This window comes from Alosa pseudoharengus, unplaced genomic scaffold (genome assembly GCF_046254945.1).
Source record: "Alosa pseudoharengus isolate Yale_2024_CS ecotype anadromous, Long Island Sound unplaced genomic scaffold, YU_APseudo_1.1 YU_APseudo_1.1_scf_19, whole genome shotgun sequence".
NCBI classification, from domain to species: domain Eukaryota; kingdom Metazoa; phylum Chordata; class Actinopteri; order Clupeiformes; family Clupeidae; genus Alosa; species Alosa pseudoharengus.
The window spans coordinates 7,333,972-7,348,199 of NW_027468657.1; the positions used below are offsets into that span (position 1 = coordinate 7,333,972).

General features: G+C 41.2%; 1 protein-coding gene across 1 annotated transcript in view; it reads left to right on the top strand.

The window, feature by feature from the left end:
• Window positions 1-14,228, top strand: part of slc2a9l2 (solute carrier family 2 member 9, like 2) — a 165,606-nt gene that overhangs the window by 20,511 nt on the left and 130,867 nt on the right. Inside the window, exons 3-4 of the mRNA XM_076293121.1 lie at window positions 4,078-4,202; window positions 6,614-6,759. Coding sequence (XP_076149236.1) covers window positions 4,078-4,202; window positions 6,614-6,759 — 271 coding nt within the window. The remainder of the gene's footprint in view (window positions 1-4,077; window positions 4,203-6,613; window positions 6,760-14,228) is intronic.

The following is a 14,228-nucleotide window of genomic DNA, read 5'->3' on the forward strand; positions in this document are numbered from 1 at the left end:
ATGCCATCAGAGTGGTGAATAAAGATTACCCCATGGCTAGACACTTTAACGAGTACCACAACAAGAACGACTCCTTGTTAACTATACAGGGCATTGAGCATGTCAGACCTTTGGCGAGGGGGGGCAATAGGTTACAGAGGTTGAACCAACAAGAGTCGTTCTGGATACATCGCCTGAATGCTATGGAATATCCTGGTCTAAATGAAGACATCGATTTCACTTGTGTTTTATAGTAATGTAGGCCTACTGATGTGAATGTCACTGTATTTATTTAATATTTTTTTTTTATTTTACATTTCTTTTCCTTTTTTTCATTTTCTTTCTGCTGTGTTAATGTACAAAGGATCACCTGTTGTAGAGTATCTACATCTTTTCTGGTCATATGACCTCTTGACCCTATATAGGTGAGGCCTAAGTCCTCATTCACTTGTACATGCCCTGATGAAGACCAAGTGTGGTCAAAACATGTTGGCGTTTTAAACTATGGATTAGCCAGTAACAAATAAAGGCTTTTTAAATATACCTTCCTCAGTCACCTTTCCTGGAATGCCTGGATTCGTTTTCCTTCTCATGAACTGATCCCATTTTCCAAGAGCACCCGATACGAGGATAAAGTCTACGCTTTACAACCAAGAGCTACCAGCCTCTTTTGCTGAAGTATGATGTAGTCCATTTAGATTTGTGTTATCTCATATATTGTTTTGTGCTGTATTATGGAGTTTTGGTCTACTACAGCCAGCAGGTAACCTACTTAAAAAGCATGTCAAAGCATCAGCAGCAGCCTGCCTGGCATGGTTAAAAGCTTGCTAACAGGCATCTTTTGGTGATATTGTTAGCAATGTCATACTTGAAGGCTTTTCTTTCGTTTTCTCATGGTGTTCTGACCTGATCCACAGTGCTTCATAGAGCATAGCCTGGCTGAATGACCTGATCCACAGTGCTTCATAGAGCATAGGCTGGCTGAATGACCTGATCCACAGTGCTTCATAGAGCATAGGCTGGCTGAATGACCTGATCCACAGTGCTTCATAGAGCATAGCCTGGCTGAATGACCTGATCCACAGTGCTTCATAGAGCATAGCCTGGCTGAATGACCTGATCCACAGTGCTTCATAGAGCATAGGCTGGCTGAATGACCTGATCCACAGTGCTTCATAGAGCATAGCCTGGCTGAATGACCTGATCCACAGTGCTTCATAGAGCATAGCCTGGCTGAATGACCTGATCCACAGTGCTTCATAGAGCATAGCCTGGCTGAATGACCTGATCCACAGTGCTTCATAGAGCATAGCCTGGCTGAATGACCTGATCCACAGTGCTTCATAGAGCATAGCCTGGCTGAATGACCTGATCCACAGTGCTTCATAGAGCATAGCCTGGCTGAATGACCTGATCCACAGTGCTTCATAGAGCATAGCCTGGCTGAATGACCTGATCCACAGTGCTTCATAGTGCATAGCCTGGCTGAATGGTGGGGAGTGTGTATCTGTCCTTCGCGTTGTATAAAACAAATATGTTCACTGCTTTGTTCACAAGAAAGACACTGTAAGGACGTTTTGCAATTCCTAGAACATGTAGTTCCTAGAACCCATGGAAGCATGGAACAGGGGATTGTTGAGTTCCCCTGACCAGAGCTCCTAGAAATATTTGAGCTCCTACCTAGGGTTAGGGTCTTTTCCTTGAACATAGGAGCCATGAATGATGTGCAAGCCAAGGCAGCAGAAGCGCCATTTTTAAACATTTGCTATGCACGAGAAGACTGCAGGCTGACTGCTGTAATGTGACAAATCCTTCTGGACAGATGAGAAGAATAAGGATGAAAACAATGCTGATTCTGTTTTTTAATGATTCCTTATATCATGAGCTTCTAGTTTGTCAATAAACTCTACATTCTTAAAATGAATGTGTAGAAAATAACGCAACTTGGGTTGTTTTACACATCTCTGTGTCCAGATAGGGACCACACAAGTTTGTGTTGTTTCCTTTTTAAATTTGTTACACAAAATGTGTTGAAAATAACGCAACTTGCGTTGAATCAACACAACTTGCGTTGTTTGTTTTAACACATCTCTGTGTCCAGATAGGGACTCGTTTTAAGAGTGTAGTAATTAAATAGCTATGCTGTCCGTTGTATTACTTTATGTTCATAAAGTAATACAACTGTAACTGTGTTACTGTAAGTCATCTCATAGTTCCTACTGTGTGCAAACGCAAACAAACACAAAAGCCCTAGGAACTGTGTAGTTCTAGCCTTTCCAGTTAGTAGTTAGTAGAACGGTTTTCTTAGAACTGCTGTATCCGAATGCACCTAGTCCTCTATTAACAATATGTCATTCTATCTAGTCCTTTCATATTTTCTTCTTCGTGGATAAATGCTGTTTGTTTATCTCTGTTAAATATTTTTGTAAAACTCAGTTTGATTGCTGAATGAAATGCAGGAATGGCAAATTGACAATTCAGACATTAGTTATTCTCTGCATGTACCCAAGACACGTTGTTAGGCTGCATTACCCGCCTCTCCATTGTTGTGGTAGTGACACTGTTGAAACCTCTTGTGCATCCTGGAGTGATTGTCTAATAACATTGGAATATGAAGGACATTAGAGGCATTGATGCCTGCTGTGTAATATTGGTCTTGAGTTGGGACACACAATTACTGACTGACTTAAGTCACTGAGAGAGTCCATGCCCCTTTCATTACAGAGGATAATGGTCAGTGGTGACAGAGATCAAGTCTCTACAGGATCAAGTGTATTTGAACTCGAACATCAGACCACATCTCTTTGTCTTTTTTTCTGATGTTCTCCATGATTGATTTGATGGGCGAAGCCAGGCATGAAAAACTTACCAGAGCAAATGTTCTTAAAATGCAGACAAACAAACCCAACGAGGAACGTAATGGATGTCATGGGCATGCGATCGCTCATACTGTATCTGGAGTATTAGATGACAGTCATTTCTGACACTCATGATGTGACATCTGAAAGAATGACAAATGTGTTTGTTGTGAAAGGTGAAATATGACCTACTACTGTCTGTTGTCGACACAGATGAAATGTTGTCTCGAGATCAAACATAATTCTTCAGTCTAAAGAAACGATGTCAACATTCTGTTAAATACGTGCTTTAGTGCTGCACTGTGTGCACTCTCTGCATCTTCATTCCTTGCTTCAGGAATGTTAGTGGCTATTTTACATTTTGCTGGAAAAGCATTTACAAACCAAATAGGCCTACACGTGAGGGATAGCCATGCATGCCAACGGGGAATATTTATTTGATCATGGCCAGGTTTCTTTTTTCACCTCCTTGACATACAAATGTGAAACATGAAAAGTGCAGAAAGGGAGAAAATAAACTCTCCAAATCAATATGAAATGTTATTGACAAAGAGCATGTTTAGGGGTCTGAAAAGTTTGATTGTTGTGTTCTGCCTGATATAATTTTCCTTCATCTTAATTTCCCTCCATCTGCCTGTAATTTAATATGCTAACCAGTTATTAGCGAAACTAATGAAATAATGGCTCCACACATCCTGGGAGAATAAATGATGCCGGCTCTCTATGCTGTATGTTGTCCACTGTTCTATTCCATTGCATTTCTGAAGTTAATTTGTCAATGTCAATGGATTTGTCTAAATTTGTAAAATGAATGGCCACTAGACATAGATTTTATATAACACCCTAGTTAAGTATTCGTAAGCCTCTGGGGGTTCTCTCATTCCAAAGTCAAACACAGTTCTTCCTCACTGAGACAGAGTGAGTGAGCAGAGAATCAATAAGTTGAGCCTTTGCATGCCTCTTCAGTTACATGCACAGATGAATGGAGTGCTGATAACTGCATCGTTAATTGTGCCCCGGGCACATTTTCTCTACACGGAAGAAGAAAGGATTTTTTAGCGAACAAATTAACTTGATCAACCACCTTTCTTGTGTCCCCCCCCCCCTCTCTATCTTTCTCTCTCTCGCTCTCTCTCTTGCTCTCCCTCTCTCTTTCTCTCTCTCTCGCTCTCTCCCTTTCTCTCTCTCTGCCTCTCTCTCTACCCCCCCCCCCTCTCTCTCTCTCTGTGACTGATCATAGGAAGGGCACCTTGCTGCTGAATAATGTGAATGCGATAATAGCCGCATTACTCATGGCTTTGGGGGAGACTGCAGGCTCTTTTGAGATGCTCATCATTGGCCGCTTCATCATCGGCGTGGACTCTGGTGAGTGGCCCTCTTATCCTGACCCAGTAACCCAACTACCACATGCCTCTCACCTCCCTTTTGCCCGTCCACTACAAACGTGTATTGCTACCTCAGTACGGCCCATCATTTTTCACATTAAAGTCATTATATGAGGTGTAAAAATAAAGCCAGGAGGTAATTACACTTCATTGATGTAATTTCATTCATTTAATTTATGAGGATGGATTTTACTCTGCGAATGTGTACCCATTAGTCTTAATGCGTTTTGAAAACTTGAGACCTTAAAAACAGTTTCTGAAGTCAGGCCTTATTAAGGTTTTTACACAGAGGTCATAACCATTCAGTGATGTCCTGTGTGTGTCTCCTCTCTCTCTTGACTAAGATGGCAGACATTTTGTGTAACTTTAAACGTCAAAGTAGCTGATGTAGAACTGATCATCTTGACAGTAATTTCAAGGTGGACTTGGCCGGTGTCATCGGCCGCTAGGACGGATTGATGGCTAATAACATGCTGTCCAGCAGGGCGAGTTAATGAGGAAGGCTGTGAAGAAGTGACAGAGCTGGACTGCAAGTCAAATCTTTAACTAGAACGAGACCATGCCACCCTTCAGACCAGTGACAACACTTTCCATGTTCACAGTGTCCAGGTGTCCGGCCTCATTGATGTTAATGATAACCTTAATTGGCAGGCTAAAACGTCTTCCTGTTTCTGTCTTTCCTGTGGACTTTTCTTTTGCTGTCTATGGGAAAGTGCTCTTCCACAGGAAGTTGATTTACACAGCGGCCCCATCTTGTGAAATGGGCTAATTATGTCAGGAGGCAGATATCCCCAAATAGGACTCAATTAGATATGTGATGGTCTTTTCCTTTTCTTTCTGAATGTTAATAATCTTAAGCTGTATGGAACAGAATTGGAATTAGAACAATCTAGCTATTCTTTCAGAGCAAAGACAATTGATCACTCACAGTGCCTCTAGAACATTCCCTTCAGCGGTTCCCCAGAAAATTCTCTGGACAGTATGATTCCTTGCCCTCGTTTTGTTCGTTTGATCTGACAGGCCACCTCACACCAGACTCTGTGTCAGGACAGGTCAAAAGCATTAGTGTCTGGCCTGTCAGTGTCACTTTTGATGGCTCTCGACTCCCCCGAGCCTTTTTTTTATATATGATTGACAGTCCCTCAATGTGCAGAGATTTTCACTGTCTTCTGTCCTCTGTCTATTTGCTGTTGCCAATGTTTTAATTACATTCATTTGACACCCTCCAACTGAGATTGTCGTATATTGTAGCATTTTAAATGAATATTCATTAATCTGGAGTGAGCCGTTGATTGATGGTTGTAATGAATGGATATTGTGTCAGTTAGACAACCATGTTACTGGATCTTCTTACCATGGAGCCACTGTGCATGAGCAAGTAACTAATAGGCTGTGACAGGCTCAAATATTGGGACACAATATAGCATTTTTCTTACCCTCATTATCTGTTAATCCTTCATTCTCAACTGTTCTGAGGTATGATTGTGTAGTTTCTCACTCTGTAAATGTGTAGGACTAATTTGCATTATGGGATTATCATTAATGCATTGCTTCATTAATAATATTGATGGAACTATGGTGTTTTTAATGACTACAGTAGCCACTAATGACGAAGCCACGATTATTTCTAGACACAGACGTGGGTGGGTTAGTCTTTTTAGTCTTTTAGCAGAAGTTGTGTCACACCAGCATTCTTCAATATGGATGATTCTTGTTTTTTTTTCTAGAAACATCACAAACAAACAAGAGGATATTCTTTTTTTTTTTTGTGGACAATAAAAAACTTTTCAAATGAAAAAGCAATACATTCAATTGAGCGATCCATTGCATATTGAATCAGTACTGCCAGCGTTACCGTTTAGACATCAGTCCAGACTGCACTTGTAATTTGCCACAATGTGCTACTAATGCAGATGGTCAGACTAAAAATGCACCAATGAGAAAAGCCTAACAAATAGAAAATGTGATGACCAGTGTGGCCAGTCTAGACAGCATTGCTGTGGCCTAATCAAATCAAATTGTAGATCTAGCCATAACTGCTACTTAGAGTACTAGCGCCGCCGTCTATTACAGAAAATGCACTACTAGGAAAAGAGATTGCTGTAGCACAGTTGAATGAACACTTCATAATTGCCTGCAACAAATGGGCACAAATTGCTGCCATATGAACATTCATGTCCTGACCTCTGAGGATGCAGGCACCGGTCTGCTTCCTAGTTGCTTTAGCAACTCTGCTATGGGGTACAAGGGCGACACAGAGTGGAGGCGCTGACCTGTTTGTTTTGCCCCTCTCCCCCAGGGATTGCCCTGAGCGCTGACCTGTTTGTTTTGCCTCTCTCCCCCAGGGATTGCCCTGAGCGCTGACCTGTTTGTTTTGCCCCTCTCCTCCAGGGATTGCCCTGAGCGTCCTGCCCATGTATCTGGGGGAGATCTCCCCATGCCAGATCCGCGGCTCCATCGGCCAGTTCAACTCCATCTTCATCTGCCTGGGAGTCTTCACGGGCCAGGTGCTCGGGCTGCCGGAGATCTTCGGACAGGTGAGGCATATATCACAGCTCCCTTCTCTTCCTCACCGTCGGTGTGATGGTGCTGAATCCTCTAGCTATACTCAGCCTTCTCATCTCTCAGATGGCTCCCAATAGCCCTTTACATGACATTGCACATGAAAAGCTAAGATGTAATGGAATGCTCATTTGCCCTTGTGAAGCCATCTCCCCAGTCTCTCTCTCTCTCTCTCTCTCTGTCTCCCTCTCTCTGTCCCTCTTCCTCTCTTTCACTTTCTTCCTCTCTCTCACTCACTCCCTCTCTCTTTGTCTCTCCCTCTCTCTCTCCCTCATCCGCTCTCTCTCACTTTCTCCCTCTCTCTCTCTCTCTCTCTTTTTCTCTCTCTCTCTCTTTTTGTCTCTCCCTCACTTTCCCTTTCCTTGTCAGCTTAACGAGGCCCATAAGTCAGGCCCCACAGGCTTTAATTCATGTGTCCTGAGATGGTTCTTTACCTCCCCTGCTCTTAAACATCCTGCTCCTCCCAAAGATTCTATGGTTACTAAGATAAGCCGTCCTGCTCTTCCCAAAGATTCTATGGTTACTAAGATAAGCCGTCCTGCTCTTCCCAAAGATTCTATGGTTACTAAGATAAGCCGTCCTGCTCTTCCCAAAGATTCTGTGGTTACTAAGATAAGCCGTCCTGCTCTTCCCAAAGATTCTATGGTTACTAAGATAAGCCGTCCTGCTCTTCCCAAAGATTCTATGGTTACTAAGATAAGCCGTCCTGCTCTTCCTGACAGCTCTCTCTCTGCCCCGCCCCCTTCCTTTCTCTTCTTTCCTCCATCTAGTCTGTCATTCATCACTGAATCACAGACAGAGATGCTAAAGCTCAACACACGCTCCATACACACACACACACACACATGCACACGCTCACGCGCACGCACACAGACACACACGCACGCACACACACACACACACTCTCACACACACACACACACACACACACACACACTCTCACACACGCACATACACACACACACACACACACTCTCACACACACACACACACACACACACACACTCTCACACACACACTCTCACACACACACATACACACACACAAGCACGCTTCCTTTTCTCATGGTATCACACACTATTAGCATTTCGCACTGTGCGCCTTGCGAGATTTCCCCCATAGTGCTGCATAAATATTCAGTCAACAGGGTTGTACCGTCGGCCCCAAATCACTTGTGAGTCATGCAATAAGACCTGCTAAGAATTTATCAGAGCTAACAGTGTGCATTGTAGTTCTCCGCCACACAGACACCTAAACTACTTTCCCCACTGTGTTTGTTGGGTTGTAGTGTTCCTTCTAGTGTTTGAAGATAGCGTTTGCTCTGTGGGACTCTGTGGGTGTCTGTTGTTGTGGGAAGGTCTGTATTCATCAGATTGTACTCCACTCCTGTTTGCTTTTGACAGGAAACAACGCTGTCTATTGCACTACTAGGCATTTGAAAATGTCCACAAAGTAGTGAAATATTTATTTTAAGTACGTATCTACTCTGTCTAGTCTTAAGAGGCAGGAACATGTACTAAATTCATAATCAGAAGTCATTCCACATCATGTCCTTCACATAAACTACTTCAGTTTTAAACTGTTTTAGGTGTAATCTCTTGAGTTTTCAATTCCATGGGGAAGACATAGGATCTGACATTTGGTAGACTGTCCAAAGCCATTTCTTATGCAGTGCAGTTAGAAGTAGGACAAGGCTTGGCTCTGCATCCCATGAATGGCACTGCATTGTGTCTCAATGGACATGCCTTGTCCTGCAACACCTGATTACGTTTGCTACTGTCAAATGAAATGCATGTTTCTGACCACCATGCTGCTTCCTGGAAGGACACTGTGTGGGCTATTTTTAATTCAACCATGCCATTCTCATGTAAGATGGCTTTCTGTCTGAACTCATGCATAAGTTATGAGCAAACAGGGGTAGGGTCTGCGCATGTCACTACGTGTTTGGAATAGCATCCCACTAATATTCTGGAGTTGTACATGCACCTGGGCCCGGTAAAAATAGATGACCTATGTGAAGATGGCTTCTGTGAATGGCCAAGGCATATTTGTGTCCTCTATGGTAAAGTGGGTTGGTCATCTTTGACTGAAAGGAGACATAATCATTGGTATCTCTTTATTTACAAAGGTATTGTTGGAAAATTACCAGGTTTTATTTCAAACATACTTGTTTGGAATTCTGGTCCCTATCAGACCAGATCAAATGACTGTTTGATGCTTAAGGTTCCTCGTATCCACACCGAGTTAGGAAAGTCGGCCTTTTGTAATTTTATGTAAGTAACATAAAAATGAACTCTCTACTTTCCTATAATCAATTCAGATCTGTAATCACAAACCTTCCTATGTCAAATTGTACCTGTTTTATATAAATGTTATTTTATTATTGTTATTATTTTATTATTCATATTTTCTATATTTTTTATTTCCCCTTCCTCCTTTATAATGGTATGTAGGTTATCTTATTATTTGTTTTATTTTGTTTTATTTTCCACAATTATTATACTATATCTCTTGTTATTCCATTGTTACTGTGTAATCTCGGCTTCACTGAAAATGTGGACTACAGTACCCTCAATGAACCTCCGAGAATAAATAAAGATTGAATGAATGAATGAATGAATATTTGGCACAGACAAATCTCTCCCCTTTACTGCCAGTAAACAAAGAGTGACTCGAGCCAATGAAATCATGAGGAAGTGCACCCTCCTAGTCTGTGTCCAAACATCAATCGACAAACAGGTTTCCCATTTGAAGGGACGTCTCTTTAGTCTAACACTAATAAGTTGGCATGGCTGTGCCCTGTTTTTCCCAAGTTTGAAAAACATGTCAGCCCCTGATAGGCTTGCCTTAGGCAACATGGCCTCAGGGATAGCCCTGAGGGCGTCATTATTGACCATTCAGCAGGGGAGATTCTAGACCTAGAGCTTTGCTGGGGCACAGGCCCCCAACTCCCAATACATAAAAAAAAAAACATTTAAATGTGCGCGCAATATGAAATAAATGGCTTTTACGTCTAGCCCCCATCATGGCCTCATCCATTTCTTGCCTGTCTCTCTCCTCCTCCTCCTCCTCCTGCCTGGTATTGGACTGCCCAGCCTGTGCTCTTTCTCCCCTCTCTTCTCCTTCTTTTCGACCTTCTCCTCCTCCTCCTTCTCCTCCTCCAGCACTCTCTCCCTCAATTGTTGTAGCAGCTACTGGCATAGGCATAAGTAGGCCTACTGTATACTCACTGCATGAATTTAATAGGCTTTCCTACACAAGGGAAGCTTATTTTTAGTCAAAATTGAGATATACTTCCCTCCCAGGCAAGGGTAGTCATCCTGGCAATACTGCAGTTCTTTGTAGCTTAAATAGCCTATTAAAGCCTTCATACTGACTTTTGGTGATAATTTGCTAATGTACCCTAATAATCTACACAGAATCAGAGTCTGATTCTGTGTAGATTATTATAGGCTACATTTACAAATGCAGCAAACTTATTTAAGTTTGCCATTAAACCATTGATCAAATCACAGCACTGGCTATTACCTATGGAATGTTTTTTGTGCCAAAATTAAATAAATAAATGAAATATGAAATCAATAAATGAAATATGAAATAAATAATTAAAAGTTGAAATAAATAAATAAAAGATTAAATAAATAAATAAAAAGTTAAATAAATAAATAAAATGTGAAATAAATAAATAAATAAAAGATTAAATGTAAAAACCATATATACATTGACATTGACATTTACATTCCATATGCACGGTCTTGCAATGTGCCATGAAATAAATAAATACGTCAGTCACCCATCAAGGCGGGACCTAGCCGCTGATTGGTTGCTGCCTGAAAAAAAAATCTAACTTTGTGAGCATGACTGGCTGATCAGAATAAAGTCATTGATAGAAGCTAAAAGCTAGTGCTACTGCTAACAGCCATAAGCTAGGCATTTTCATTCAGAAAGATTGTGTGTTCTATGTTGCTAACTCTTGGCTGTGAGTTATCAGGACGTAAAAGCATAGCATCTAGTGCTGTCAAAAATCCTTGTCGGCTGCTGAGTTACAGTATACCCTCATATTGAGAACTAAAAAGTCTCTGGAAAGTTGTGGACACTGCTTGGCCAATGTACGTTAACGTTAGCAAGCTGGCACTGACACTCACATAATAAGAGTTCACGGCATGGGCATCTCAAGCTTTATTGTTTATGTATCATATAACAAATGAGGTGAATTCAGCTTAAGTGAAGTTAACTGGGACGTCTGGGCACCCTACTATAAATAGAAGCAATATCAAAGTCGTTTGCCATAGATAGAAGTTCGCTTTCTGTAGATGTCGATAACTAGCTAACGCTTGTGCTAACTGTTAGCGCTAGCTCTAGATGTGCACATAGCATGTCTATCAACCCTCAGACACAGCAAACAGACCCATCAAATGACAGAACGCTTTCACGCCTGATATCTTCCCAAAAGTATGAATTTAGAATGAAATCCTTGTTGTTGTATGTTTCGTGAGTTATGATACAAGTCTGAGCTATGTCCTTAGTCCAGTGTGGTTCACAGGTAGCAAGCCAGTACAGTCTGACTCAGAGCTGGATCACTTCGTTTTATTTCAGGCAGCAATCAGTGGTTAGGTCCCGCCTTGATGGCTGACTGACGTATTTATTTATTTCATGGCACGTTGCATGACCGTGCATATGGAATGTAAATGTCAATGTCAATGTATATATGGTTTTTACATTTAATCTTTTATTTATTTATTTATTTCACATTTTATTTATTTATTTAATCTTTTATTTATTTATTTCAACTTTTAATTATTTATTTCATATTTCATTTATTGATTTCATATTTAATTTATTTATTTAATTTTGTCACAAAAAACATTCCATAATTACCAGCATAAATGTTACCTTTAATGTGGGCAATTATCATACCTCCCTCGTCCTCCTCATCTCTCCTCACTGTTCCTCTCCTCTGTTCAGGAAGAATTGTCTGATGTCCATCTCTGAATAGTTTATCAGAAGGCTATGTTTAGTTTTACAGTAGGACAGCTTCACAAACAGTATAGGCTACTTTTACAGGACTCTCTCTCCAGTATATGTATAAATCATTATTAATTGTCCGCATGTGAATGATTTTTTTATTGTTGCGTTCAATCTTACCCAGCTACAGAGGTGCTATTTCCTGATTGGCTATTATGGCCCCTTTCTTTTTTTCCTTGTTTTTTTTATTTGCTGGTAAGTGACAGGCTCGAGTCATGACTAAAGCAGGCAAGGAGATGCTCTCATGAATGCCATTTCCATCGAGAGCATCGCTAGAATTGTACTGGGGCACTGGAGACTTTTACTAAGGCACGTGCCCCAGTGAATAAGGTCTAATGACGCCCCTGCCATTCAGATTCCAGGGTGCCTTTTAGCCCACAGGCCAGTAGCTGGGTGGGTCCACACAGGACTATGGATTTCCACCATGTGGGTCCCCCCTTGCTGCACTCAACAGGTGGAAACCTTTGATGAGCAAATGTCTGTATGTGTGTGTGTGTTTGTGTGTGTGTGTGTGTTTGTGTGTCTGTGTGTGTGTGTCTGTGTGTGTGTGTTCTCCCACACTAATCTTTAAGTAAATGCTTCATCTTCGTCACCCTGCATAATTGATCTGACACTTCATTAGCAGGCCACGGTAGTGTGTTGGAGATGTTGACGTTCTCAAGGGCACTTGGCAGGCTTCGGTGGCTCATGCAACGCCCGAATCTAACGCCGCTAATCTCACACCATTTAGCCATTCATGTGGAGTCCTTGCTAATGTTCTACCTCATAAGCTCTCTTTCCAGGCTTTCCAAAAAACATAATGCCACTCTGCCACAAATGGCACAGATAGCCCAGTGAGAGACACAAAGGGTTCTGACACCAGCTATCAGGATACACAGTGTTCAATGACACTTTGAAGGTCATCTTTTTGGAAATCATAAATTTGTGGCAATAGCAACAGAAAAATGCTTAACTTATATTCACCCAATAAGTGTGACTTTACCTTAGCCTGGCTAACGTCAGACCTCATTTCATTGAGATGGGGTCTGGGAACTAGACATTAATTTTCTTGTATTTGAAACGTGGTTTACGAATGGCCAGAGCCGTTTATTGGGCACTACGAATGTCTATCAAATGCGTTTGTACGTAACTCATAACGGCTTCGGTGTGTCGTCATCGTCTTGCTGCCCTCCCTCCGTTCTGTGATTGGTTCCTTTGTTGAGGTGAAAACGAAGTCCATGGAATCCAGGCTGCCTAGCAGCGTGAATTAAATCGTGCGCGTAAGGCAGCATGGGAAAACCCAGGCTAAATTTACCTGGCTTTGGAGACTCTTTTCCATTTCCATTCTGTGAGAGTTTGAATAGAAACATTTTTACTGGCTGATGTATGCATAATTAATGTTATAAAACATATTTTATAGTATAGCAGATTATTAGCTGTTTTATTGATAGATAGCTTGATAGAGACAGAAAGACATGACATTGCAAAATTTCTCTTTATGGATGATGTCTTGGTATAACCTTGATATAACCATTATGTTATACTGAACCATACTTATTTTTTGACATCGTCGATGGCTAAATAATGACCTCCAAAAGGCCCTGAGGACTGATGCAGAATTCAGTCATCTACCTCAGAAGTATTCAGGTCAGAGTAGACATCCTTCTTTTGGAAAAGTCATGTGCATGAGATCCATTCTCTCTACTGGGGCAAAAATAACTGTATGTTGAGTGTCAGGGCATCTGAAAGGAACAGGAATATCTGAATTTTGTAAGTGATTTTGTTTCAAATTCTGGTTAACCTTAACTTCAAACAACCACGTCATTTCTGACACAGAGGTCAAACACTATCAGTAACAGGGGTGTAACGGTACTGTTAAATTACGGTTCGGTGTGTACCTCGGTTTTGAAGTCATGGTTCTGTTAATTTTCGGAATGGTAGGCCTGTAGGTACTGCAAGCCTAAAACTCACTGAAAATATTGCTGATGCACAACGGGACTAGCATTTTGAAAAGGTGTCATATTTTTTGACGTTAATTGACTAAACTGACGTATGGTCCGCCACTTAATATGTTTGTGTGGGAACTCGAATTTGAAACATGGTCCACATGCAAAAAAGCCTGTTGATAAAGACAGCATTTGGTACAATCTACTCACATCTGTATTGAATGTCCTGTACCTCAACGGTTTGGTGGACCTTTACACCCCTTATAAGTAATTTAACTTAAGGGACAGAATGCAAAAGTAAATAACAATAGAAAAACAATATTTGTAGTCTTTGAGCCTGAGTGGTTGGTTGATACCATCTGATGGGTAAACAAACTAACAAACATGCCCAAATCAAGTTAATCTTTCTCTGTGATACCTAATCTCAATCAATAGTCTATCCATCTGTTGGAATTGTAGTCAGTTATTTGATCTATTTTTTTACATGAAGACTA